The sequence below is a fragment of the Columba livia genome, chromosome 2, assembly GCF_036013475.1.
Source record: "Columba livia isolate bColLiv1 breed racing homer chromosome 2, bColLiv1.pat.W.v2, whole genome shotgun sequence".
NCBI classification, from domain to species: Eukaryota; Metazoa; Chordata; class Aves; order Columbiformes; family Columbidae; genus Columba; species Columba livia.
In genome coordinates, this window is record NC_088603.1 from 57,139,581 (window position 1) to 57,166,234 (window position 26,654).

The 26,654-nt window shown below is 41.3% G+C and overlaps 1 protein-coding gene across 1 annotated transcript in view; it reads left to right on the forward strand.

Moving 5' to 3' along the window:
- The window catches only part of VOPP1 (VOPP1 WW domain binding protein), a 72,389-nt gene that overhangs the window by 36,197 nt on the left and 9,538 nt on the right, over window positions 1–26,654 (forward strand). Inside the window, exons 2-4 of the mRNA XM_065052103.1 lie at window positions 8,553–8,611; window positions 23,874–23,951; window positions 26,029–26,165. Of these exons, the coding sequence (XP_064908175.1) occupies window positions 8,553–8,611; window positions 23,874–23,951; window positions 26,029–26,165 (274 nt within the window). The remainder of the gene's footprint in view (window positions 1–8,552; window positions 8,612–23,873; window positions 23,952–26,028; window positions 26,166–26,654) is intronic.

Consider the following 26,654-nt stretch of genomic DNA (forward strand, 5'->3'; position numbering starts at 1 on the left):
AGACTGAGATGCCTTGTGAGGATGTAAATAACATAGTAATAATGGCTCTTCGTGGAAGTATCTGTAAGTAGGCATCTGACAGTTCACTGTGATGCAGATGGGGATTGACTGAGAACAAACCTTCTCCCAGTAGAGTTTTGAAGTAGATACTTCTGCTCAAAGAAGCACCTGGATTCTGACTTGCTGGGGTTTTTTAGGAACTGGTTTTCAAATATCAGAATGTTTCCAAGGTAACCTCTTTACTCTCCACTGTATGCAGATGCTCACTTTTTTTTAACACACACGGCATGTGTAATCTGATGTAAAATGAACAGATGCTCCTAACAACAATCTAAAACTAAACATGATGGGTTTCTAGAATGAACTCTTGAAGGTGAGAACTTGCCTTAGCCTTGCATACCTTCCAGGGGAACAGCACTCTAGATGATATTTCATTATTATTGATTTTTTTTTTTTTGTTCCCTGCACTGGCTGTGTGATTGGTCATAGGACTCTGCATCTTGTTTCATGGGACAGAGTAGTTGCTACCTTAAGTGTTACAGATGTTTGCAGGACTTCAAAGCACAAAGTATTTGGATCCAGTATTTGCAGTTTTGGAATATATATATATATATATATATATATATATATATATATATACACACATCAGAAAACTGAAAAGGAAAAAGTCTTAGTTGACTAAAATAATATTTTGTTTTCCAATGACTTCTTGTAAGAAGGATCTGAGGAAAGTGTGCATCACTGGATTAAATGTCAAGAATGAAAAACAGGGGTAGTAGGGACAGGAGCAAGAGTTGCTGTGATTATGCATCTGTGCTCTGTCCTGTCAGCTCATGCTCTTTTTCTGCAGAACAAATGAGCATCTGGAGGATGTATAACACCAACAGAACAAAGCCTGGGAATTCCCAAAGCAACTGCCCTTAGTCCTGGTGACCATCAAAGAAATCTATTTTCCTGGAGTCTTGGATGGTCTGTCATAGTTTAACTAGCTGGCATCTGTAGTACAATGCTGCTGCTGCCTCAATCTTGTCTGTATAGCAAATGACTGAGAAAATTGGTTTCTGAATCCATCTTCCTTTGCTCAGTCTTTCTTTGCTTTGCTTTTATTATTAGGGGAGACGAAAGATACCCTCTGAGGATTTAAGTACTAGGTAATTTAAACTATGTTTTCATTCTTGGGATGCTAAAGCAGAAGAATGAAATACACATGGGAAACAAGCAAATTTGCCAGTTTAGCATGAACTGAAGGGAATGAATGCTGATGAATGCTGGCGTGGTTTTAGATAAAAATGGGGGAAACCCAAATCTAGACTTCGGTGCTAATACTGCTCTAGATAGTATCAGCTCCTGCAAGGAATAAGTGGCTACTTACGGTGCAGGCTGGAGATGAACTTCCAGTTCTTAGTCAAAGGAAAGCAAGTTTGGCATCTGTGTCTTGATGGTGACACTGAAGGTGTTGCCTACGTTCATTAGAAGTGTAAAAGTAAAATCAGTCTATCACCAAATCATTTTGTTTGTAAAACCTAGCATTTGTTTTGTTTTATTTCTAAAGAAACTGAGGGTGAAAATAGCAAATATCCTCACTCTTCACATGGTCTTACTTTCTATTCCTGCCAAATGATCCCTTCCCCCATGCACTCTACTTTATGGATTGTTTTATAAGATGATTTATGACTTATTCTGTAGTTAAAGAATGCAAATAATAACCTTGCTTTTATTTCTCATGCACATATAAAAGGAAACAATTAATTGCAGAAACTAAATACAATTTTGGAGCTGTGGAACTTGCGCAGTAGCGTTTGGAATAGATCAACCAGTTCTTGTGGAGTTGGGAAAATGTTGCAGCTGTTTCCTTTGAGTTGGAACAAAAAAGACTACCACTACCCCTTAAAGCTGCAGAGACTCCAGTGGAATGTGGAATCTTTTTTTGCTTTTCTTGGGTGAAAATGCTTTCAGTATATGGCATGCCTCATGCTTTCTTGCAGATCTGCCACAAGAACTTTAAGTGTAAGGTCAGACCCACCAGAAAGGTTTAAAACCTCCCAGCTTTTATGTTTGTACAAATGTTTCTGAGTTTATGAATGCAGAAATAAGAATGTAAAGCAAGTCCTAACCTTTTCTCTTGGTACTTTCATAAGCATCCGGCTTGACATTCTGACAAAGTTGGATATTTCGCATAACAACAATAACTATCATAACTATGGTTTCCCAAACATTTTGAAGACTGAATATGGTTATTCCATCCAAGACAGTCAATTGTTGTTATTAATGGCTCATATTAACACTTCCATATGCTGTGAAATATTTAGCGGGTGTGAATGCTGCACGCACATGAGAACCGAGTGAGGTGATATATGTGGGTGAGGGTTTCTAAGGTGATTTATCACACCAAGCTGCTTTACAACGTGGAGTAAGTGTGTGGAACGGGATGTGCAGCGCTACGCAGTGGGGTGTGGGGGAGGGCGCTGTCCGCTGTGCTGATGGTGCCCTAGGCAGGGGCCCCATCCTGCTCCGGGGGGGCTCCGAAAAATGAGGATCTCTTGCTTTTCCTTTTCTTCTTCCCTTAGGAGACTGATGAAAGGATTATATTAAATTGAAATGGTATCATTCTGCAACTGAAGTGCATTTGCAATTTGCTCTACAATGGAGGTGGGACAAAAAACCAGTCAGGCTTCTGAAATGAAATTGCATGGAAAGGATGTTTGTATTTCTCTTGTGGGAAAGGTTAATAGATCTAAATGTAAAGTAATGCTTTGTGATGGGAGGCTATCTAGTGCTAAACTCACATTAATTCTAAATAAAAATATGATGATTAATGCACGTGCTCTGAGCACCAGAAGTATTCATAAGAATTAGCTGCTTGTGCTGAAAATTTTTACTGTTGCAAAACACACACTGATTAATTCAAGGTGGAAAAATTGCTTCTTTTAAGAATCCCGTATGGAAATATTATCTTTTTTTTTTTTTTTTTTTTTTTCCTTGGAGAACAAACAGAAAGACTGGCCAGAAACAACTCCTTCTGAAATATATGAAAATAATTCTTTATACTGTGGGTTATATGACTTTGTAATCTTTGTCTTGATGAAATAACTGTGTATCTGAAATAGTATCTGTACTGTTTACTGTTACATGGGAGGGAAATCTTGGTAAAGGATCAGCATCCTACTATACAAGAGTTTCCTGCGGTTTCCTGACTACCTTAGTAAATAAAAATACCTTAACATAATACTGGTTTTTAGTAAGGGTTGCTTCTGTCTTGTGTGAAGAGTATGCTTGCAAGCTTGGTTTCTTAGAACAGTTTGGAGATGGGCTACTTTTACCCTCAGCTGCTAGCATCACCAGGGAAGAAGTAGGGATGAATTCTGATGGATTCGAGCAAGGCTAAAGCAAAACGTATTTTCTGTAGTAAATTGTTTTCACCCTTAGGTTGCACTTTTCAGTTTCAGTATATGTTGTCTCTTAACTCTAATGGATGATATTTTGCCCTTTTCTTGGCTATGGAAGAACAGTGTGCTCATATTCTTGTCTCTGCAAATCCAATCTTTCAAACTTGCAGCATGCCTAAGTCCTTCTGATTTCAGTGCACCACATCTAATGAGCACCTTGTATTTCATAATGCTTTCAGCTCTTGTCAAGACACTGAAATGGAGAGTGTTCTGAAAACTGATACGATTTTAAAGGCCAGATCCTATAAAACATTGTGGTTCTTAGCCAATAATGTGCCCTCTGGAACTGAATATTTAGTCTGGAGTTGCACTGTAGACTGTCGCATCCTTTTGTCTGGGCCCCACCAAGTACTTGCCAGGTGCAGTGACCAATAAAACTGGAAGGGTCTTGTTCAAGCGAGTTTTTCAAGAGGCTTTCTGTAAGAGGCAGCAGATGCAGCCAGTTGTTTCTCAGATGCTGTGGAGCCATATGGTCAGAAATGTGTCCTGATTACCGCAATTACTAATTTGATCTAGCTGTGTGAAATATGGTGTTGAGGGTGTATGTTGGAATAGGATTGTTTGATGCTCAGAAATTATGAGGTCTTGTTCTGTGTCTTAGATACTTTTAACACTTTCTTCCTGATCATCTGTGAATTTATCCTAGCAGACCCCTGTAGCAACAAGAGTGACATTTGGATCAGCTTGCACCCTACTAACATATAGCATATACCCAGCTGAATGGGAGGTAGCAGCCACTAAGTGGGTCATCCCAGAATGCTAGGAGCCATTTCTGTGATATCAGCATGGCACATCACTCAGTTAAATTCCTACTTCCTGCCCCTGCCCCATTCTGAATCTACCTATTTGGGTCCTTACAACTGTAATACATAATAGAATTTGTGTAGCATCTAGCTTTTTGTCTGGTTAAAAAGAAAAAGCCACACCCTTTACTGCTGTTAACTGATACGGTTTCATTGACTTTGTGATCGATAGCAGACCTGTGCCTCTTACAGGATCTGGCTTTGAGGAGATGTCACAAACTCACTCTGAATGTCCCTTCAGCATACACATAGAAATCACCCTCCCCGCTGCCCTCCACAAGTGTGTCCCTCCACAGCAGGCTGATTTTTTTTCATTGGTATCCATAACAAAAATGGAGGGTACTTGTATTGGAAAATATTTACTATCTGCAGATGGGGCTGTAATAGTTTTTACTCTATTATTATTATTTTCTAAACATCCAATAGAAGCACTAGGCATGAATTCACCGCTCCCTTGATTGTGAAGAGTGATTAATTGATTTGATCTCTTTTCTTTTTACTATCCTGTGGACTGAAAGATAATGATCTGCAATGTGGAGAATATTCCTGCTAGAGATAGTATTTCTGCAAATCCTGCAAAGCATAACTAATGATCTGTGGAGTACCATCCAACATTCAGTGAGCAGGCTGCCTGCTGTCTTCCCCCACACCATGTGCATACATATGTACTTGCATTCTGTATTTTATGGTGTGATCAAAACCAGTCTTTGGTTAATGTTTTAGTAACTTCTCTTTCTCATTGTTCTTACTAGTGGTGGTAACATTTGCATTTTCAGTCTGTGGCAGGAAGCACATTTCTTTTCTTAAAGGAAATCTGCATAAATATAGAGGCCACAGAAAAGGACGACTTACAAGTTCGCATTGCTGCAGTCTGTCAAATAAAACAGGCTACAAGACAGATGCTGATTTGTTTAAAATCAAACAAACAAAAACCCAAGTCTTGTATGTTTTCTCTTTCCCAATGTGCAATCTTAAAGAATGTATTCAAGCATCTGGTTAATTCACATACCAATAATTCTCTAAAGATTACATATGCACACCCAATTAGACCTGCATCATTTATTTAAAAAAAAAAAAAAAAATGAATGTAGTCTTGTGTTTATATTTTATAGCTGTGACAAATTTTAAAGGATGTAGGAGGAATTTTATAAGCAAAATGTGGAGTCCTTCTAGAAAAACTGAAAGCATCAGCAGGGTTGTACCTAAGTTTGTTTAAAAACCGTAAACACACATTTTTGCTATTAATGAATGGATAAATTACTTTTTTAAGATGTGACCTTCTTAGAAACTCTGAGGTATAGCCTGTCTTCATACAGGAGCTAGTGGAGTGGGCACTAACCATGATGTCTGAGGTCCTTTCGTGTGGCAGTAATAGGAGTTATCTTCCTTTTGTTTCTGTTTTGTGGACTGCCATGAGTTGCTGCAGCTGTGGTTTCTTGAGGGTTTCTTAGTCTCAAATGACTGCAAGGACATCATCCTCTAAAGGCTCTGTGAGGATGAGAGCCTGGTGCTGATGGTGTACATCCCCTCCCATGCTTGTATTCCTATCCACCAGCTTAACTGAGAGGCCAGTACCACTCAGAAGAATAATGTGGATCTTGGCAAGAGATGGATGATCATAGTCTGCTTCAGAGGATGTGCATGGGATGGGAAAAACTAATCTGTGGCCTGACTACTCTGTTTATCTCTCTGGTATCCGACTATTCAAGAGTTTCAAATCCTTAGAGGCAATGACATTCCTGTCTTATTCTTAGCAGTCAATTCTTGTGAGATGTGCTAACCAGCAATAGAGACAGTGGTTAGTAACCACCTGCTGTATGTCGGGCTTTACTGGTATAAAGTTGCCATGGAGATCGGTAGGAGTTTTAACTCAGCAGGAACTAGAACAGTTTGCCCTGTGCGTGTAAATCTGTTTGACATGTCGTGTGTATCAAATTTTGCTGTGCTGCTCACATTTGAGGTCCACTTGCTTGTCTGTCTTGTAGGAGAGCTGGACAACTGCCATTCAGTATTCAGAGCACTGTGTTATTAAGGCAGAATTGAGATTGGTACCTACTGTTCTGGGGCCCATATAAAAGCAAAGACTGTGTACCAAAGCGTTTTTAGTACAGGTACCTAAGTGCTGTAAGCTAGAAAGAACTGTTATTGGCAAAACTTTCCTGGGCTGGAGCAGATGATCACAGTAAGCATATTGGCTGTCTGAAACAGAGAATTATTATGAGGCAGGAACAGAAATCTTACAGTTTGGGAGATGTGGGAAGGAGGAATCTTCCCAATGCATTTTAGAACTCGTAAAGTGGATTAAAACACAGGGAGGAGGGCAAGCAGAATGAGTGCTGAATATAAATGTCTCCTTTACACTTGTAAAGGGTACACAGGCTCCACGTGCTCAGAAACATTGCTGGGAAAACATCAATTAAAATGCTTGAGACTGACGAAGGCTTTAAGGCTGTTGAGGTAAACGGTGACTCATATTGGCTGAGAAGCAGGAAGGAAAACCACTTAACAGTGTACACCCTGGGCTGGATTCTGAAATGGAGCTTCCCAAAGGGTCAACCTGCAGGCACCGGGATTTTAGCCAGGGCCTGCTGATCTGCAGCCTTCAAAGTTGAAGTGCCAAAGTATTTTTCACTGACTTGGCAGCAGACCTGCTGGGTTTACGATACATATACATTTGCAGGGTGATATGGAGAGAAACTTGGCATATTTAGAGTAAGACGAAGCAGCCAGCTGATGAAAATATTCATAAGGAAGCATTAAGAAGTTGGAAGCTTTGAAGGAGGGCAGGGAAAAGAGGAATAGGGCAAATGTGGAGATTTGTCTTTGAACACCACTTGCTCAAGCAGCAGCTATGGGACCCTCCTGCATATACTGCCTGGACCAGGGCATCAATTTAAGAGTGGAATGAGGCTTCCACAGTGTTTATCATGAGGGAAAAGCTCCAGTCCTTTCATTGTGCATCTTGAAGACTGGTGTGAGCCTGTCATATTAGTGAAAACGCCTCATCACACACATCAAAAGTCTTCTTCTCCCCTATGTCCTGTACCACTCGTAACAATGTAATCCATAGCAGTTTGTCTTCATGGGCTGTAATTGATCTGTCTGTGATTTAGCTCATCAGATACTCATTAAAGAGCTTGCGGCCTTTCTTATTCATGAGGAGTGAGAGTTGGGGATCTAAAACCACTTTGTCTTTGTCTTAACTGGATTCACATAGTAGTCTGATATTCAGGGAGGCTAATGAACTTATAGGAGCTATTATTTAAAGGTGAGCTGCTAAGTGAACATGAAGGATGATCCAAGCACCGCTGGTGTGCTGAGTGCTCTCCAACATGGGGTTTCAGGTGTGAGCAGCAGAGGGAATTATTGCTAAAACCTTAGCAAGATATTGCTTGCTGCTATGCGTAGGGTGTCCCACAATGCCCTGGCTGTGTGTGATCAGATAATGTAACTTGTGGTGGAGCTCCTTGAGCTACATTTGCAATGAAGACGGCATTTTATGCTAGCGATGTCAACGGGTTACACAGAAATATTTTGTGCCTTGTATATAGTGTTTGGGCCTGACATCTGGTTTTCTTTTTTTAAGCGCGGCTAGTACTCTGAGCTGCCGTCTGTACGCTGGTAACGCCTGTAACAATGTGCGCTTCCCGTGTTGCCACATGCTGAGAAAATGCCTGTCGTCATCCTTGAAGAAGGATGTGCTGGCAATCTGCAAAAGAGAACAATACTGCTGGGCTGCAGAAAGCAGTTTCCTTTCCCCTGTACTTTAATGAACACTTGGGATATTTCCAGGCTGTAGGAAGACTAGATGGGATGGATGAGTCCTCCACTCTGCTCCTTTCTGAGCCTGGCTCTGCACACCACAGACTTCCAGAAAGATGAATCATTCACTGCAGTTATTTAATTTATTGTATAGTCATAATGCATAGCTTATGCCTTGGAGTTCTCTTAAGTAACTACAACCACAACAGCCTATTGAGTTTTCCCTGGTCTTTTAAAACACCAGTTCTTCCAGGGATCCTGTGTCTGCACTGAATCTACTGACTTTGGTAACGAATCATGGGAAGCTATGGGGCCCTGCAGACAAAGCCCCATGTGATGGGTGTGAATCCTAATGTGGCACGTTGCCATTCAAATAAACTGACTTCCTAGTTGTTGCGTGTGTCAGGATTGTGAAATCTTTGGCCATAGAAACCTTCTCTAATTGCTCAAAGTCACAGTATTTATAAATACTCCATGCTTGTATTTATAATCATCCATTGTCTTATGTAAATATTAATATTATATTTTTCTTTCTTTGTAGTGTACAGAGGCCAAAAAGCATTGCTGGTACTTTGAAGGATTATATCCTACATATTATATGTAAGTAGTCATCACTTTCCTTGTTGAGTTTTCTGGTGCTGAAGAGAGAATTAGAATCTGTAGGCTTTTAGAGTGTTGTTCTTTCCTTTCGCTAGTTCTGTTTTTTCCATAACTTCCCTAAGACTTTTTCTAATTTAAAATGAAGGTGTAATAAACTTTCCCTTCTTCACCGTGTCCCATCTTTTTCCCTTTCTCCTTATTAAAAATAGTGTACAGACTCGTTTTGCCACCCAGTCCAGGTGACCTTTCCAATTTGAAAACAAAAGTGCAAGATCTTAAACAGCTCTTATTTCAGAACACTGGAAGGGAAACATAAGTAGAGCCCTGTGAGGACAGTTTTCCCTTTGTTTTGAGCAAGGGCAGGTAATCGAGCAGAATACCAAGAATGCTTTGACAGTAAGTTTGTCCCTGTGCTAATACTGTTGTTTAATTTAGGGAGTTGGGATGATTTGTTATCTGTGGCATACCTGTCCATTTAATAAGTGGCATGTATGTTCACATCAGGCTTGAGTGTGACCGATATGTCAATGACCTGTTGGTTCATGGCTGAAGGTCTCTCTGAATTGCAGTTTTCTGTTTTAAATTGCCCACAACAACACCAAAAAGGTGAAGGAAAAGTGTGGGTGGGAGGTATCTTCCCTGTGGATTTGGGGGCAGAAGGGACATGAACGTACTAAACTTTGTCCTTGGGTTGTGTAACTTTATGATTGCAAACATCTGTAAACATGAGTTTAAAAAAAATAAAATAGTGAGGTTGAGGAGTAGGTAGCAGCATTAGGTCATCTGTTCCCTGAGCAAGCTCTTCCTTGCTGAAGGATTGGAAATTACTATAATCCATATGCTGCCCAAGAATTTTCCTCCATTTTCTTCTCCACCTCCACTTTATCTGCCAGAAATGAGAGAAATGCTAGAGACAAAAAGCAGCCAGGAAGCCAGGCAAGAAACAAAGCTCACTGAAAGGATGAAACACTGTGTGGCTTAATCATCTGTGATCCTGACTATTAACTGCTTAGGAAGTGTTTGTGCCTAGAACTCGCTGTCTTTCTTTCAGGTGACTGAAATGTTGAGAATTACTCATAAATGGTCAGCCAGAACAGATGGGTGAATTTCAATAAATTCATTTTCTTTGCATGCTAATAACAACAGGACTTTAGTTCCACCTACATTTTATTTTATTTTGCTGCAATGTGGGAAAGAAGCTGGGATGTTATGAAATAATGAAAATCCCACTGCACCTTGACATTCAGGAGTGTGTTATTCATCATCACCTTGGTGTTCTGCTTACGTTTCTGCCCACATGCTTTTGCAGCCCATGTTTGTCTCCCTTTGTAATACAAACGGGTAGCTACTTGAATATGGGGTGTTAGCTCAGGCTCTTTGTGCCATAGGTAAATACATACTGAGTGCTGCAAAAGCAAGGGGTACAAGGGGGAGGCTCACTCTCTCCAATAGATGTGATGCATGCAAGATTATTTTCTAATTGTTTTCTTTTTGGGAACTAGTTCACAGTTTTCTTCATGTGCTGAAATGGAGTATCTTCCAGAAAAGTGTGGTGTGTTTATTTTACAATCTGTCAAAGAGGTTAATTGGAATTGCACACAGCTTTAAATACTGGCAGGAAGAAAGTTGTAGAAGGGGCTGTGGTGTTGGTGGGTTGCTGGTTGGTTTGGGAGACATTTTGATGTGGGGGGAAGACTGTTGTATATTCACTATGTCAGGTCAATCAGAAGACTGTTAGTAGTAGTTTTGTGTGTTGTTTTTACTGCAGCACCCTGTTATCTGAGCCATTGTATGAGCATGTTGCGATTGTCAGTCCCTTGGATAGTGTAAGTAAATGGAAAAAGGAAGGGGAAAAGGGGTAAGATATTTGTGCTCAGTGATGATTGCGATGGTGATGAGTGTCACATTAATGCTATTGTTGTTATTGCGATTATAAATTTAAGTGGGGAAGAAGGAACACTAAGAAAAGACAACAAGGATTTAGGAACGGTAAAGCTCAAAGAATAGATAACGTGTGACAAGTGAAGAAATGTGGAAAAGAGGGAAGAGAGGGTATTTGAGTGCATAGGAGCCCGGTAGTTTTAAAGGGGGCTTGCACCAAAATGATAGGAAGGACATTGACGTCTGTGGTTCCTGCGGTTTCCTACACTGTTACTTCTGCAATTTCAGTTTCTTTTGTCTATGGTTCTCAGCTGCTTCCTACCTGTGCTGTCTTTTCACACCTGTATGGTGGAGGAAGGGCACAATGAAGTCCCATTGCTTTGGCACTTGTTTGACCCTTAAATGAGTTAATTCAACTTGCTGATCCCACAGAAAGTTGTTCATTTCAGCCCATTTGAGTCAGTGTTGAATCAGCTTGGTACAGTTCTTGGTGAACACTGGTGAAATGGGAAAGGAGTATTCTGCATATTGTGGGGGAGGAGGTATGGATAGGATCTTATCCATTAGCATATGGTTAGATGTTAAATCTTCTAAAGGCATAATATGTAACTTTATCCTGAGAATATATGCTCTGTGTAAATCTAGAACTAGGATGTGCTATAGTGAAACAGGTTTTATTTTATCCTACAATTTCTGGAGCAACAATTTGAAAGAAGCAGATATATTTAGTCAAATGAGTTTGCAATAGATTCCATTCCTTTCTGTCACTGGTTTTCTGGCAGAAGCTTTTTCTACCCAGTTAACATATGTAGTCTCTCCTTTGGTCTTGAGGCTGTCTTTGGAGACTTATGAAACCCAGCAATGCAATCCTTTTTAATGATTTCCCTGTGATTTCAGTCCCACGCTGACCATGTGTCAGGTGTCTCTTGGGGACACTTTGTATTATACTGAAAAGGTTGGCTTGTCAGCTCAGAAATACCACATCCTGTGTCTATTCACAGACCTAGTGTGGCATACTCAGACCACGGCATCCCTGGACTGACATGTCCATATGCTTTATCTCTTCTGAGCAGGCACATCCTCCTCGAAGGTGCCTGCTTCTCTTTCAGTTGCTCAGAGTAATAGAAGTCCAAGGTGGACTGTCACATAAAATGGTTTGTTGCTTTTATCAGAAGTTTAAAAGCAAGATAGCCGAGTTAATCTTTCCTGTAAAGGCTCTACTTCAGCCATCCAAACACAGAGATAAGACTGTGTCTGCAAAGTTAGAGGAACGTGGGATAAGAAATCATTGTGCCAAAATAAGTGTACTGGAAATTCAGCTAGATTGGGGGGTAAAACTTGCAGTGATTTGACTGTTCTTTTGGAGCTTGAGGTTTTTTTGTTTTTGTTTTTGATTCAATCTGTCTTCTGTTGTGATTATTTTAAAAAGAAAAAGCTGTTAGAGATGTTGCTTAAAGCTTTCTTAAAACTTTTCGGTTATGCTTTCTGTATTAACAGCTAAGGTGAAGGCTGGACGTCGCTGTTACAGAAATAATGATACATGTCTCTGTCCAAGTAGTTAATGGCATTAGTACCATTTAAAATTTCCACTTGGCATAATTGTTCTAGCCTTCATAGCTCAACAGTAAGCTTTAGTTTATTTCAAGCATGTTTCTTAAGGCTGGTCTGAGGAATTGATCATTTTCCAAACTTTTCTACCTTGGCTATGTGAATCTGTTAATTTAAGATATAGCTTATTTCAGGCTAGAAGCCATCATGTAAAGCTTCCTGGGAATTTTAGAGACATACATTAGTCTTCTAGTGTTGATACAGAAAATTTTCGAGACTGCTCTTAGCTTACTTCTCTACCCAAACCAGCCATTTCTCTGTGTTCTAGTCACAAGATATTGCCAGTTGCTACTTTTCTCCTGCTTCAGCAACAACCATTTATTTATGTGGCCTGGAAGAATAAGTAAACAAATATGAAGCAGAGAAAGGAATTAGTCATTGGAGTCTAGTTCTTATCCTTTGGAAAATCAGGAAGCCAAGTTATCCCTGACTTTGCTTAAAGAGCTAGATCATACATCTGCTTGTGTATATGCACAGAAAGCAATTCAGAATTAAAGACGTCGTAACAGATTTGACTCCGATCCTCTACTAGGATCCTCATCCCACTCTTACTTAAATAAGCCAGCTCAGTGTTATTGTAGATGTACCTGAAGTGCTGGTGGTTGGTGGAAGAGATAGTCAACATACTTCTCTTACTTGGCAATAATGTTAATAATAATATAGTGAATACATTAGATTGTGAAATCACTGTCTCTGTAGGCAGATGCCAGCAGCACTTAAGATACTCCAGTTGTTTTTTCGACTTCTAAATTGTGATTTAATAGTAGAGGGAAGGCTGCCTTACATTTTGCTGATGGAAATAGTTTCATTAGAGTGATTGTGAATGTCTCCCTCATTGCAGGGTGAAGCATATTCCTGGGTATGAATGACCAATCCGATAGGTCTTCTCTGTTTATTTTTCCTCCTGTTGTAAGCTGCAATCACATTTGAGATTTTAATGAGGTGATAAATTCCAGATGCTAGAACCTGCATGTTTCTAATCCTCTCCTTCCCAGGCTCTGTGGCATGTTTATAAAGCAGCACAAATGTCTTTGAGTATGAGTGGTAGGCACATCTCCACAGCATTAGAAATGGCATGGCTGATGTCACTGGGTCAGTGAAGTAGTTGCCCACTGGGTGTGTGGGAGTTGGCTGACTTAGAGGGAGGAAAGAGTTTTGATGCTGTCCAGTATTAAATTAACATTATTTCAGCTCATCCTGATGGATTATTGTGTATTGAATTTTTAAATAAAGTAATATTCTAAGAGAAGTAGTGAGGCAAGGAGACTAATGCTGATTAGAGAACAGAGAATAACTCAGGTGGGAGGGGTTCTCAGGAGACCTCCAGTCCAACCTCCTGCTCAGAGCAGGGTCAGCGATGAGGTCAGACCAGGTTGCTCAGGCCTTCAACCATTTAGGTCTTGGGAAAACTCCAAGGAAGAAGATAGCACAACCTCTCTGGGCAACATGGTCTGCTGCCTGGCTATCTTAATGGTGGATAAGTTTTCCCACACACCAAGTCAGAACCTCTTTTTGTTTCAGTTTACATCCATCATTGTTGTTGTCCCACCCTGTACCACTAGGAACAATCTGGCACCATCTTCATGGTAACTCACTTCTGGCTACTGGCAAGTTGCTCTTGGATCCCTCTGAAGCCATTTCTTCCCTAGACTGAGCAAGCCCAAGTCCCTCAACCTCTCCTCATAGGGCAGGTACCCTAGCCTCTGACTATCTTGGTGGTCTGTTGCTGCGCTTGCTTCAGTTCATCAGTTTCATCCTTTTTACTGAGGATGCCAAAACCAAATGTGGTATTTTAGAGGTGATCCAGCAAGTTCTCAGTGAAAGGTGGTAGTTGCTTGCCTTTATCCACTGGCTAGGCTTCTGTTGACACAGTCCAGGATGCTGTTGGCCTTTGTTGCTGTCATGGCACATTGCTAGCTCATGTTTGTCTTGCTGTCTACCGTGACCCCTAGGGGCCTTTTCAGCAGAGCTGCTTCACAGCCAGCAAGATGTCGTGCCTGTGGGAAGGATGGACTTTGCATATGGTTTTGTTCAATTTCATGAGGTTCCTGTCAGGCTATTCCTCCAACCAGTCTAAATCTTTGAGTGGCAGCCCCTGCCCTTAAGCTCATTGACTGATCCCCAGTTTGGGACCATCTCCAAAACTTGGTGAAAGTACTCTATGATCAATTCCAGCAACATGTTTGTCAACAGGGCAAGTCCAGACCTCTGTGATACTACCAGTGATTACTTCATACTCTCTAGGAAGATTGTGACACATTGACCACTGCCCTTGGAACACCACCAAACAGCCAGTTTGTGGTTTTGTGGGGTTGGTTTGTTTGTTTTTTTGCCTTTGTGTGAGGGGGATGGCGGGGAGGGTGTAAACCCATTTAGCTGTCCACCTCTCCAGACTGTAATATCTGTACTTGGGTAAAAGAGTATTATGGCAGAGAGTGAGGAAAGCCTTGCTGAAGTTGAGCTAAATGACATCAGCTGCTCTCTGGCTTGTCCACAGATACCATCCACTGCCAGTGTAGTGGTAGCAGCTCTTGTGGCTGCACTTGGTGTCCCTTGCAACTATCAGTTGTAGGTGAGGTTTGGCTTTCCTAACATCACACCTGCTTATACATGTGATGATTTCTAAATTCCTCCTTGGTAGCCTGTACCTGCTTTCCCCTCCTGAATACTGACTTTTTGAACTGGAGCTCAGCCGTGGGTTCCTTGGCTAAGTATGTTTTGACTGTTCACTGGTGTGCTACTAGTTGAAAGACCTCCAGAAATAAACAGAGAAACTATCTTTAGAAAAAAATGTTAATCATCGCTGCTGGTAAATGCATGAAGAACAGAATAAACATAGCGGAGTAGCATCTTGTAACCTCTTCCAATTCTTACCCGAAGCAGGACTTGAATTAATGTTAAAAGCATGTGCAGATGGAAGTGCTGTATTTTTAGGCTAATGTGTTTTTGCCATAGAAAGTAGTTTATAGCATACAGCAGACAGCTGCACGTGTACACATTTATGTTGATTAAATCTGTTTTTCATTTAGAATTAGTATGAGGACATCATTGTAAACCTAAAAAAGGAATGTTTGCTAATATTCTTCATGTTTAAAACATGTTACTGCCCTACATGGGAACAGTCAATTATTTTTCTTATTGTGGAGAACAATGCTGATTGTATTGTTTGTGGGTTTTTATGGTTTTTGAAATAAATTTCTTTTGCATTTCCACACACCTCTCTTCCTTTTCAGATTAAATTTTGTGGGATTTATCACACAGTCGTGTTCATCTGGGTTTTGAATGTAATCTCTTATGTGCTTGGTGGTCACTCTATAATAATAATTTTGTGCATTATCAAGAACCTGCAAAATGTTCCAGATGAAAATATTAAAAAAGTTGTTTTTATTCAGATAGCTTAGAGATTACTTCTTCCATCAGTGTGGGTACAAGAGGCTGAGAAAACCCCCCAATCCAGACACAGGGTATGTTGCAGGATGGGAGCTACTTCCTGTGCTCTACATCCTGTTATGTTTACTGCCTTTAATTAAGTTGGCTTTTCTGATGATACACGTAGCTTTCCCATTGCAATTACAGCTGCATGAAGTGTCAGCAGGTGTGTGCTTAGGGCAGTAATCTAGCTGTTGATTTAATCTTCCATTTGATTTGAAGCCAGCATGGAGGAGGGAGAGGGGAGGCAGTGTTAGGGTTTTGCATGCTTCCAGGGCCCTTGAATGGCCGGCACCATACAGAAATGGAGACCTGATTCAGGCCAGGGCTACCAATTTAGCAGTGAGCAGCCACAGGAAGGACCTGATTGCATATGTCGTTCAAGGCAAGAACGCAAGTGCACAGTTTGCATGGTGAAGGATGACAGCAGTCATTATCAGACCATCTGTCTATAAAGGCAACAAAAATGTACCACCATTGGTATGTTTGCTCAGTCCTATGTGGCCATAAACAATAAGGGTACAAAACATTGCAAGTAGCTTCACTAGTCTGTGCCCTGAGGTGATATATTCCTTGCTTCAAATAAGGCACTGGATTCCCTTGATGTTGATGGATCTGATGAGGTTGTGGTCCTGACTGCTGTAATGACCCAGCCACTAGATGCCTTGCCAAGCACTTGAATTTACTTCGATGGATTGGTTGTCCAATGCACAGCCTGGGGAGAATCAGGTTACCAAATTAACAACCAACTCAACTTGCTAGGAGTGAGTTTTGAGGAGAGGAGGGGGATTTAATATCTCAGCCTTCACAGGCAATCAAGCAGGTGACTGACCTAATTTGAGATTTGAAGCTCTGAACAATTTCAGAGTTGGAGGCTGACCAGGTTTAGGCAGCCTGTTCTGAGAAAGGAGAGGAAGGAAGAAGGGGGCCAGTGTCTCGTGGAGTATTCCTCTGAATCCAGGCTCTGCTCTGGCTCAGGGGGAGCAGGGAACCCAGTCCTGCCCCTCTCATTTCCAGAAGATGCAATAACCACAGTTGTGGCTTATCATGTGTTTTTCCTCTTGGGGCTGTTTGACTTGAAATATTCATCAAAGCATTAACTCTTCCATGTCCTGGGTAAGAAACCTAATTTGAGGATGAGAAGCCATTTCTTCTGGCTACATGTCAGTGGGACAGGAAGGCTTGTGCCTGGTTTGAGCTCCCGTGGACAGCATCAAGGATCACTTGACCTCAAAGTCATCTCAAACCTTCTAAACCTTTCTGTATAGAGATACCAGGAATTAAAATTTTGAAAGACTTAGTGGTACCTAACTTGGCCATTAGAACCTATGTCCTTCTCTGTGTATGATCCTGCTCTAGCTGTGTGAAGAAAAAAAGATTTGCTGTGCAGGCAGGTAGCAAATTCATGGACATCCATCGCCCCCTACCAGCAGATTTCTTATAATCTCTCGGAGCAGCAGTTAGATGCAGTAGGACTGCTCACCCTCTGGGAGCAGCTTGAGATATGAAGAGCTAATTGTGTGTTTAATAAGGGGCCTGATGATTAACTAGAAGTCCTCAGTCCTGTTCATATGAGAAATTCACAATTCCACCTCCAGAAAATTAAAACTTGTCATATAGGTTATCTGTGGCTTACTTTTGTTGGAACCTTAAGCTATGCTGTTTCTCTGCTTTGTTCTGCAACAGAAAGGCCTGTATCCCATATTGAAAAATGGCTGTTTAAGATACCATATACTGCCATGGAACAAAGTCTAAACCACAGCAATTCCTGCTAGGTTCTGCCACAAGAGGAGCAGAGGAAATTTCTAGATGGATATGAGCAGGCCAGAAAGCCATGTGGAGAGACCTGCTGCCTTTACAGACAAGAAGGAGGGTCCTTCTTGTAGAGTAGCTTTCCTCCTGGGATCTGAGAAGAGAGGGCTGGAGTTACAGCAAATTATTGGGTAGCAGAACGTTTGCAGAAGGGTCAGTTTGATAGGAACAGCTAAGCAAATACTTCTCATCCCATCAGAAGTGAGGGAGGATTTACCATATTCTGCTGAGTTCTTGCACAGACGTGTTTATAGGTTCTTCACCTGAAGAATAATTAAGAAATGATCCCTTTTTCAGCTGTTGTCTGCTCTTGTTTATCCTGTCTGTGTGAAGGACGTGAGTCAAGTATCTTGTCTCATCATAGACTTTCATAGAATTGAATCACAGAATGTCCTGAGTTGGAACTGACCCACAAGGATCATCGAATCCAACTCCTGATTTTAGTTGTGTAAAAGCAGACAGGACTGAGCAAATATTGTTTCTATCTCTGTTGTTTCTCCACTGTAGAAAAATGACTTGACAGCCCCTTCCCTCCTTTTTGCCTTACCTTTTCTTATGTAGTTAAGGGCTGAGTGATTTATCAAGTGCCTGGGTAACTATATCTCTAGTGCTCTCCTGGGTACCAGTGACAGTGCTTTACTCTCAAGTACAGATGTTCCACTGAGGTCATGGCTTCATTCATCAATGAAGCAGCTATATATATGTAGTTATATATTTGCCAAAATCAGACCTACATTTTGCAAGGCAGTGCAGTTCATACATGCACTGAGTGGTCACCTTTGCTATATATAAGAAAAGACGATAAATGCTTTTGGATGCTGAGTGCCTCTGACTGCAGGTAACTGTGGTGGAGGTGTGTCTCTGCTAAGAATTAGGCCTGTGTGTGGAGACATGCCAAGGAAACACAACCAGCTCTAAGACCAAGGTTGGAAAGCAGATGTTGCCTATCACTCTGCTCCATCAGGCAAAGACCTTGCCTGTGTTGCTGCTCCTCAAACATTTAAATGAATGGTAGCGCAGGGATGTGGCCGTTTTGTTGCAGTGTCATTCTAGAGAGAGACTAAACCACTTTGGGATTCATAAACAGTTACTTAGGTCAGGCTCTTGAGGGCAGAGTTGGACTCTGTGTCGATTTCCATGTTTAGTGGGCTGCTGTAGCAAGATGGATTCCTTGGAATAACCTCTCCACCATGCTTGTAGCATCAAGCTTCTCCACTTGTCTGGTGGTCTTCCCTGTATATGTAGTCAGTAACCTGATCTTTCCTTACATAGCAGCACGGGCAATGGCTTTGCTTCAAAAACTGCTTTTTTTATTGGGAGATGGAAATGCACATATGGAACGGTCTGAAATGAACTAATCAATGGTGAAATAAGCTTGGTAGAAAAATAACTCTCTCTCAGGTACTTGGTATACCTTCTATTGATCCTCATTCCTCATCCTTCAGGTCTAATTCTGAGTCTTGTGTCAGTGTAACCCTGTTGAACTCGGTGGCATTACTCCTCACTTATAGCACAGACAAGACACTGAGCTTCACCATAATTATTTCTGCTAGTTGCTTTGTGGTGGTTGCCTGCTTTGTTTTTCTTTTTGTTTCATGGCTCATTTGATTTTTCTCTGTTCAGCATCACTGTATCCTGGCAGTTGAATTCCAAGCAGATTAATTTTTTTTTTTTTTAAGCTTTTTTTGTTCTGGAACAAGTAAATACATATGCACACTTCAGCTGTCTGCCTTCGTCTGTTTGGTGGTAGCAGACCTGAGCCTTCTGGCTTTGAGGGCTCAGCACTGAGTCTGCTTGGAGGTGATGCAGTCTTCAGCGGTCTATCCCCTCCCGTTCTTGTGAACACTTGGGCTTCTTCTTCTGGCCTTGTGCCTGTTCCAGTATCAAGACCACAGCTGGGACTTCTGTAGCTTCATCTGATGCTGCTAGCCATCCCCCAAAAATACACACATGTGGTAGTCATTTAACCTTTCAATGGCATGCAGCCTTTTTTGAAATTAAAGTCATGCTTGTGCACAGGACACTGGTTAGAAGTCATACAGTTTACAGTGTCTGGTTGTTGTGTGGGTTTTGTGGTTTTCTTTTACCCTCTCTCGGTCCCTGTGCCTGCAGCAGGGTTGCTGCCACTATGTGTGGATTAACAATTTATGTTCTGTTTTACTCTTCTAAAAGACATTGCCAGTCAAACATCTTAAATGTTAAACCAGATTTTGGCACATATGATGCAAACAGTTTAGGGAGGAAACGTAAGAATGTTACAGCCTGTATGTCAAAGGGATGGCATTGATGGGGAACAGCCATGTTGGGTGAGAAGAGGCAATGTTGTCAGACCACTGTGGCCATACAGTCTGCTGAAGACTGTAATCCCTCCTTTATCTCTTTAATTTATCTAGTTTTCAGCAAGTCCCAGTGAGGGAATTATTTTTAGATGCAGTTCTTTCCTGCGGTAGCTCTCCTAAGAAAGGACTTGTTCAGCTCTGTAGATGTCTATATAAATGGATAAGAGCTCCTGGACCATTGCACTGAGCAGTTATTATCCAGAGAGCACATGCAAGTTTGGTGTTGGTTTGTGGGGTTTGGGTCGTACCATATACCCTTATGTGAAACTTCGCACCTTGCTTGTCCATTAAGGAAAGAAATTTGGCGTCATGATTTAAGTGCAAACTTAGACAAAAAACTTGTTGCTGTGATCTGACATGCAGTGTAATTTTGATCTCTGATACAGTGGTTCCTTGGTGTGCTGGCAGAACAAGTTGTTGGACGTGCACATGCATTCATTTCACTCTACTGAATTATGAATGACAAGATGTGCCTTCTACATCATAAATCACATTGCAGACAGTTTTCAAATAGAGATTGTATGCTTGGTGAAGCTGCAGATTACCCAACTAACTAATGGATCATGTCTTGTCCCACATAATGGGTTAAATTTTTGTCAATGAAACAAACACTGGCCTGAGGGAAATGCAGTTCTCCGGTGTGAAAGAGGGAAAATGGCTTTAGAAACATCTTCTGTAGGTGATGTGTTCAGTTCAGCATAGTAAGCCTCATTCTTCTTCAACTGGCATTGGACACAAGCAGTTCTTCCCCATTAAGCAGAGCCAAAGCATGAGTGTAATTTAAAGAAAATGCATATGAATTCAATAAATACATATGTGTGTGCTTAATTGTTTGCTTTTTTTTTCGAACTAGGGTCTTAATTCTGCTGGGATTTGCTGTCAGGCAGTAAGACATAGTACAGAAAAGACTGATTATACTTGAGCTTGTGTGTTACTACGTTAATAAGCTGATTTTATTGTCATCTTTTCCCTGCTAATAAATATGGCTTGTTAAGTTATTTTTTTGTAATTGGGATCAATGTTGGCAGAAGTTGTGTTGTTTTTTTCGTGGTGCATTGATCAAGAAGAAGAGATCAGCAAAGCTTCTGCAGTAGCCTGCCGGCAGTATCAGCAAATGGGCTGTTTGTTCTTTCAGTCTTTTTTTGGTGCTTCTGGGGAATACAAACAGCAGGTTGTTAGCATTTTGTCATGCTCAGTTCCAGGCTCCTACATACAGGTACCTGTGTCCACACTCACAGGCATGCAAAACCAAGTGCCCATTTGGTTTTATGGGTAAAAAGTGAACAGGTTGCTAATGTCAAACCTCAAAGGGATTTCCCGCCAAGTCATGATACCGATTTAGCTTCACAGATCCACCCAGCAAATGCAGTGCTTAGCCATGGATGAGTTACCTCAGAAAGCTTACTGGCCATTGGAAAATGGAGCTTCTCTAAACACAGCTGTAGTGAGACTCCTCCAGCCTTTGCGTCATTGTTTTCAGCCATTTGAAAGTGCAGTCATCCATGTAGGAGATGAAACTTCTCTTTGATGGTCTGTTTGTTTGCCATCAGTGGTCTCAGGAGCTTCATAAACATTCAGCAGTTGAGCCTTACTGTCTTCCAGCTGGTGCTTTAGTCCTCTCTTGCAGGAAGAAAGGCTGAGCCACTGAGGCTTAAAAATGGTGCTGACTTGAAGCCTAGACAATTTGGAGATTAAAAAGTAAATTCAGTTACTGTGCTCACCATACAGATACTGATTTAATTTTGATGGCTTGAACAACCATAATTACATATCTTAAAGTTGCCCTTTCCCATCTCTTCTGGCTCTGGAGAAAACAGATGCAAATGCTTGGCAAGGGTGGGCACAGGGGAAGAGTATGTTCTGCCTCCCTAGCCTCTCTGTTTTAGTTTAACTTTTAATACAAGTCCACCTCTTGGGGCTTGATCTGGAAAATGGCTTTGGGGCGAGAGGCCTACCTGGTGCATCTGGTCCCTGTCCCACTTATGGCTGGGCGTAGGTGTCTGGGCTGACAGAACCAGCATGTAGAGACAGAGATAAAGACTGCTCACATCCATAAAGTCCTTCTATAATTTGGCCTTACCTGCCTCAAGAAAAGCTACAAGAGGGCAGACCCAAATGATGCTAGGAACTCATTCCCTTTCTTTCACGGATGAGAGTGTGGCTTTTTCTTTTAAAACTTAGAGCAGCAGGAAGGGGTGGGAAGCTTTTTTTATTTGCTAGCACAGGTTGCCCACAAAGGAAGAGATCAATGTTCAGTTGACACCTCCACCTCCTTCCTTCTAGCTTTATGGGCTCTGTTTCCTGGCCCTGGCTCTGCTTTTCTGGCCTGACAAGCCTTGAAGTCTTTGCTATGCAGTATCAGGGAAAGGAACAAGTGCCCATCAACATGGATGAGGTGCTCCAACCACAAGTGTCTTAAAAAGCAAAAGGGGACCATGACCACTGTTTATACAGAAGGCAGTGGCTGCCACCCTGTTTCGTAAGGGGCCCGATCCTGTGCATGTATTTAACATATGTCTTGAAAGCTCCTATTGGGTTGACCCAGTTGGGGAGCATGGAGGGATGCTGAATTTCTTGGTGCTGGTGGGACTGAAGTTAATGCTGGCTCGCTAAGTCTTATTAGTAGTTTTGTGAGATCTGGTAGCTTTGAGTATGAGCAGTTGTTTGGGTCCTGACAAGCTTTACAGAAGAAAGGCTGGAGATAGGGATGTCTTCAAGTTCTGGGACAGCAAAGTGGGTATTTTGTCCTTTGGCATGAGCAACTTACTCTGCTTAAGTCTCACACTGAGTGCCCGAGTATATTAATGGATCTTGCCTTGCTAATCATGTCAGATCCTTCAACATGCTTAAATAAATGCTGCCTACTTGTCATCAGAAGAGCATGTAACTGTTTTCACTTGCAAAACAACTGATTATGTATCCATAGAGCATCCTCCTCTGGCCCAAATTAGAGGCTGAAGCCTATGTGACTTGATGTATTTTGTGAGTGAAGGCTTGTTAATTGAGCGTGTAAATGTGCAATTGTCTGTACAATTATCCAATTGATTTTTTTTTTTTTTTTAAGATTTGTGTACAAATACAGGACAGTCATGCAGTTGGGCAAATTTTCCCAAACCAGATGCTTAATTAAATCTCTGCTTTGAGCATGCAGATGTGAATACTATTAAAAACATTGATCTGATTGTAGTAACCTCCTCTTTTCCTTTGGTATAGGGATATGATAATCTGAATGTGTTCATCTGAGACTGTCACATAGCATGATTTCTGTGATACCTCTGCCCTTTATCCTACTAAATACATAAAGTGTTTCATTGGTGTGGGGAATGGCAGTTACCATAGAAATTGTTCAGAGGATGCTGAATGTAGCTGCTGGTACATAGTGGAGCTGTACCTTGTGCTTACAGTGGTTGGTGCTATAATACCTTTAAAACTATTCCTTATAAAATATTAATTAAAAATGTGTTTGGTTTTGTTTTGGTTTGTTTTTTTTAGAGGAACGCCTACTTAAATAATGGGAGTTGTTGGCAGTTGCAGTTCAGTGCAACTTCTGAGAAGCAAAAAATGACATTAAATTTGAAATTTCTGTTTCTCTGTTTGAAAACCACTGATTTGCAAAGAATGAGTGATTTGGCAGTTTTGACCTTGCAATCCATGTCCGTTGCAGTGAATAAACCCCAAAATGGCTCACGTTCGAGGTTTTCAGTGTTCATTTACTGTGAAAGAAAACATAATAGTACTGCCTTTTTTTTAATATAATGTGTCCTTTTATGTAGAATCAAGCACTACATTCAGTCTTTTTTTTAAGGTGACGTTGAAAGAAGTATACAGGAAGGTAGTTTCAGTAGTGATAGAGCTGTGCCATGGATGTGTACACGTGATTGACATCTTCACGTGACCAAGGGCAGTCTGTTCTTAATCAGACCCATGGAATGGTTTGGGTTGGAAGAGACCTCCAAAGATCATCTTGTCTGACCCTCCTGCCATGGGCAGGGACGTGTTCAACTACATCAGGCTGCTCAAAGCCTTTTCCAGCCTGGTCTTGAACACTTCCAGGAGGCTTTGCCTTCCAGGCTTATGCTGATGTCGCAAATAATGTCTCGGGCAGGGGTGCGAACTGCATCAGAGTCAGCAACGCCATTTTAATCTGTGACAACCATTCACCTAATGCCCTTTTCTCTTTATTTTTTCTGCAGATGTCGCTCCTATGAGGATTGCTGTGGTTCAAGATGCTGTGTAAGAGCTCTCTCTATCCAGCGACTATGGTATTTTTGGTAGGTCAGGGCATTTGGGAATTACATATTTATCCTGTTCTTGTCTTGTTTGTAGGACTGAAATCAGGCTATTGCCAGCCCTAGTATTTTAAAGTGAAGTGGGTACAAGTATTCAGTAATATGTATGAGTACATAGAAATGCAAGGACTTTGTTTTTTTGCTTAGAAAATTCTCCTGATGTAGAGAGAAAACACTGAAAAAGGAGGTAACTTCTGTCAGGTTGGTCTTTCTTGCTTCTGCATCTACTGCTCTGTACAAGCAGCGGTCCTGCTTTTATCCAAAACTGCTGAATTCCTTATGCCTGTTCCAGCTACTACCATGTGGCAGCGTTTGTCAGTTTTTGTTGGGCACCCAGTGTTAAGAGAGGATTGTATAAGGGGCCTTGTGCATTTATGCAGGGTTTAAGATAGTCTTGCTAGCTGAACTGAGGCTTCAGTTAAAAAGGAAGAGAAGTACGTTTATGACTATGAGGATTTTGCTGTAGATGACAGCAAGGGAAAAGAAGGCAAAAAGATTTGAGCTTGTGAAACCAGCAGCTCAGTAATCTGGATAAAGCTTAAACTAATCACTCTTATATGCATAATGAAAAAATAAGGTAAGTTGGTTTTGGAGAGGAATTTAAGAAAGCACCTGAATAAAACCTTCTCATTACAGTAGAGAGAAAGCAAAAGCTCTCCTAGAAAGCCTGATTTCAGGCTTTATTTTATGGAGAAGTTGAAGATTGCTAAAAAAAAGCCTTCAAAATGAAAATGAATAAACACTGAAAAACAGAAGCCTGATATATACTATAATACAGAGATTTACTGAAGCTGACTGTGGGATTTTGGTGTACAATCCGTACTGATAGAACCGAAGAGCTCTGCATCTCAATCCCTGGGGTGACGTCGTAAATCTGTTTTTCTGTTCAGAACAAATCCTTTGTAGGAATGCTGCCAAAAGGGAATGTATTAATATTGGCTGAGGGAAACAGGACCTCCTTCTGCTCTCATTTCCACCCTAGAAACAAGAACAGAGTTTGACCCTTTGCATGAAATACCTCTCGCTGCCGTGCAGTGTATCACACTCTTCCTCTTGAGCACCTGGGAATGCTCCAGAGGAGATAAGCGTGGTGTGTAGGCTCACCCTTGGCCAGCTTCTGTGGCATCTGGCCAACTTCCATCCCTTCCAAACAAAGCACAGTTGTCACTGTCTTCCAGTAAAAGGCCCTGAAGTGGGGTGGCAGTTACAGGCAGAACAACAGTTTGGGTTTACGGGAGCTCGCAATCAGTCACTAGCGTTGTCTGATAACTAATCAAGGAAACACAGTGAAAGCTGATGTTTTAAAAACAAAATCTTCTGACGTGCTCTTGCTGCATGTGCCTGTTTCAACAGCAAGGAAATGGTGACAGTTTAGTCGGGTTGGAAAAGGAGCTGAGAGAAGAACTGAAGCAAAATGATGTCCTTTTCCTTGGGAATGTGTACGCTCTCTAGAAAGCACAAAGCAAAATTTGTCATCTTCAATACTGAATGCTTCAGTATTCTGGCTTGAGCTTAAATGCCATCTACCATATTTCTATGGGAGACAAAATTACGGTGTTGAGTAATTGAAGAACATCTAAGAATATTCTTTTAGGGGCAACTGCATAATAGTATTCCTCTTTATACAGCCAGTCCCCTACAAACCTCCTGGCCAGCCTCAATGCTGTGAAAGTGAGGTGTGTGTCCAAGAGGTGCTGCTTGAAACTATGGACCTGGAATTTGAGTTCAGTTTCCCAGTGGCAAAGGTCACGTATGAGCCTGGACTTTCCAAACATTCAAGGGCATTTTAGTTTCAAATTCGTATTTTACATGCCAGAAAACATCAGCCAATAGTACTAATTGCTAAAGATATCTGTATTATATCCATAGGTGCCCCAAGTAATGGCTATATCTCAAATGACATAGGCCTGCTCTCAAGAGACAACCTGTTTAAGAAATCTGGATACAACTCATAGGCTGATGATTACAGGACAATACACTGTTTCTCTCAACTACCAGTCTGGGTTTGAGAGCTGCCTGCATGTGGGTGGGTTTTGACTTCCCTCTTCTCTTTGCCTAGGTTCCTTTTGATGATGGGAGTTTTGTTCTGTTGCGGAGCTGGTTTCTTTATCCGAAGGCGGATGTACCCTCCTCCACTAGTAGAAGAACCTACTTTTAACGTGTCTTACACCAGACAACCAGTCAACACTGCATCAGGTCAGAGACTGGTCATTAAACAAGTTTCACTAGTTTCTTACGTTTGCCAAGGCATTTAAATAGGGCGGGTTTAGGGGGTTTTGTTTGGTTGGTTTTTGGAAACTGTGGGATTTGGACAAAGGGTTGAACAAAGGATTTAGTTGCACTGCACTAAACTGTGCAGCCACCTCCTGTGATGAGTGACTCCTTCTGCCTTCCAAACAACATAATTCAACTGCTGTGTACAGAAGTGTTTTTGAAATCCAGCATGACAGGACTTCTAGTTCCCTTCCGTTGTGGTTCCTAATACCTTTACAGCTGTGTGTCCATGCATGGAAGGAAGATAGCAAGTTGTCACTGTGCAGCATAGACAAAATGATAGGTATCCAAAATAAAAGTGACGTGAAGAAAGAGTTTTAAATGCAGCTTATAATATTTGGTAAAGGTGAAGGAAAGCCTTATGTTTTTCTTCCACAGTCTGTCTCTTTTACAAGTCTTCTCTTTTTTATT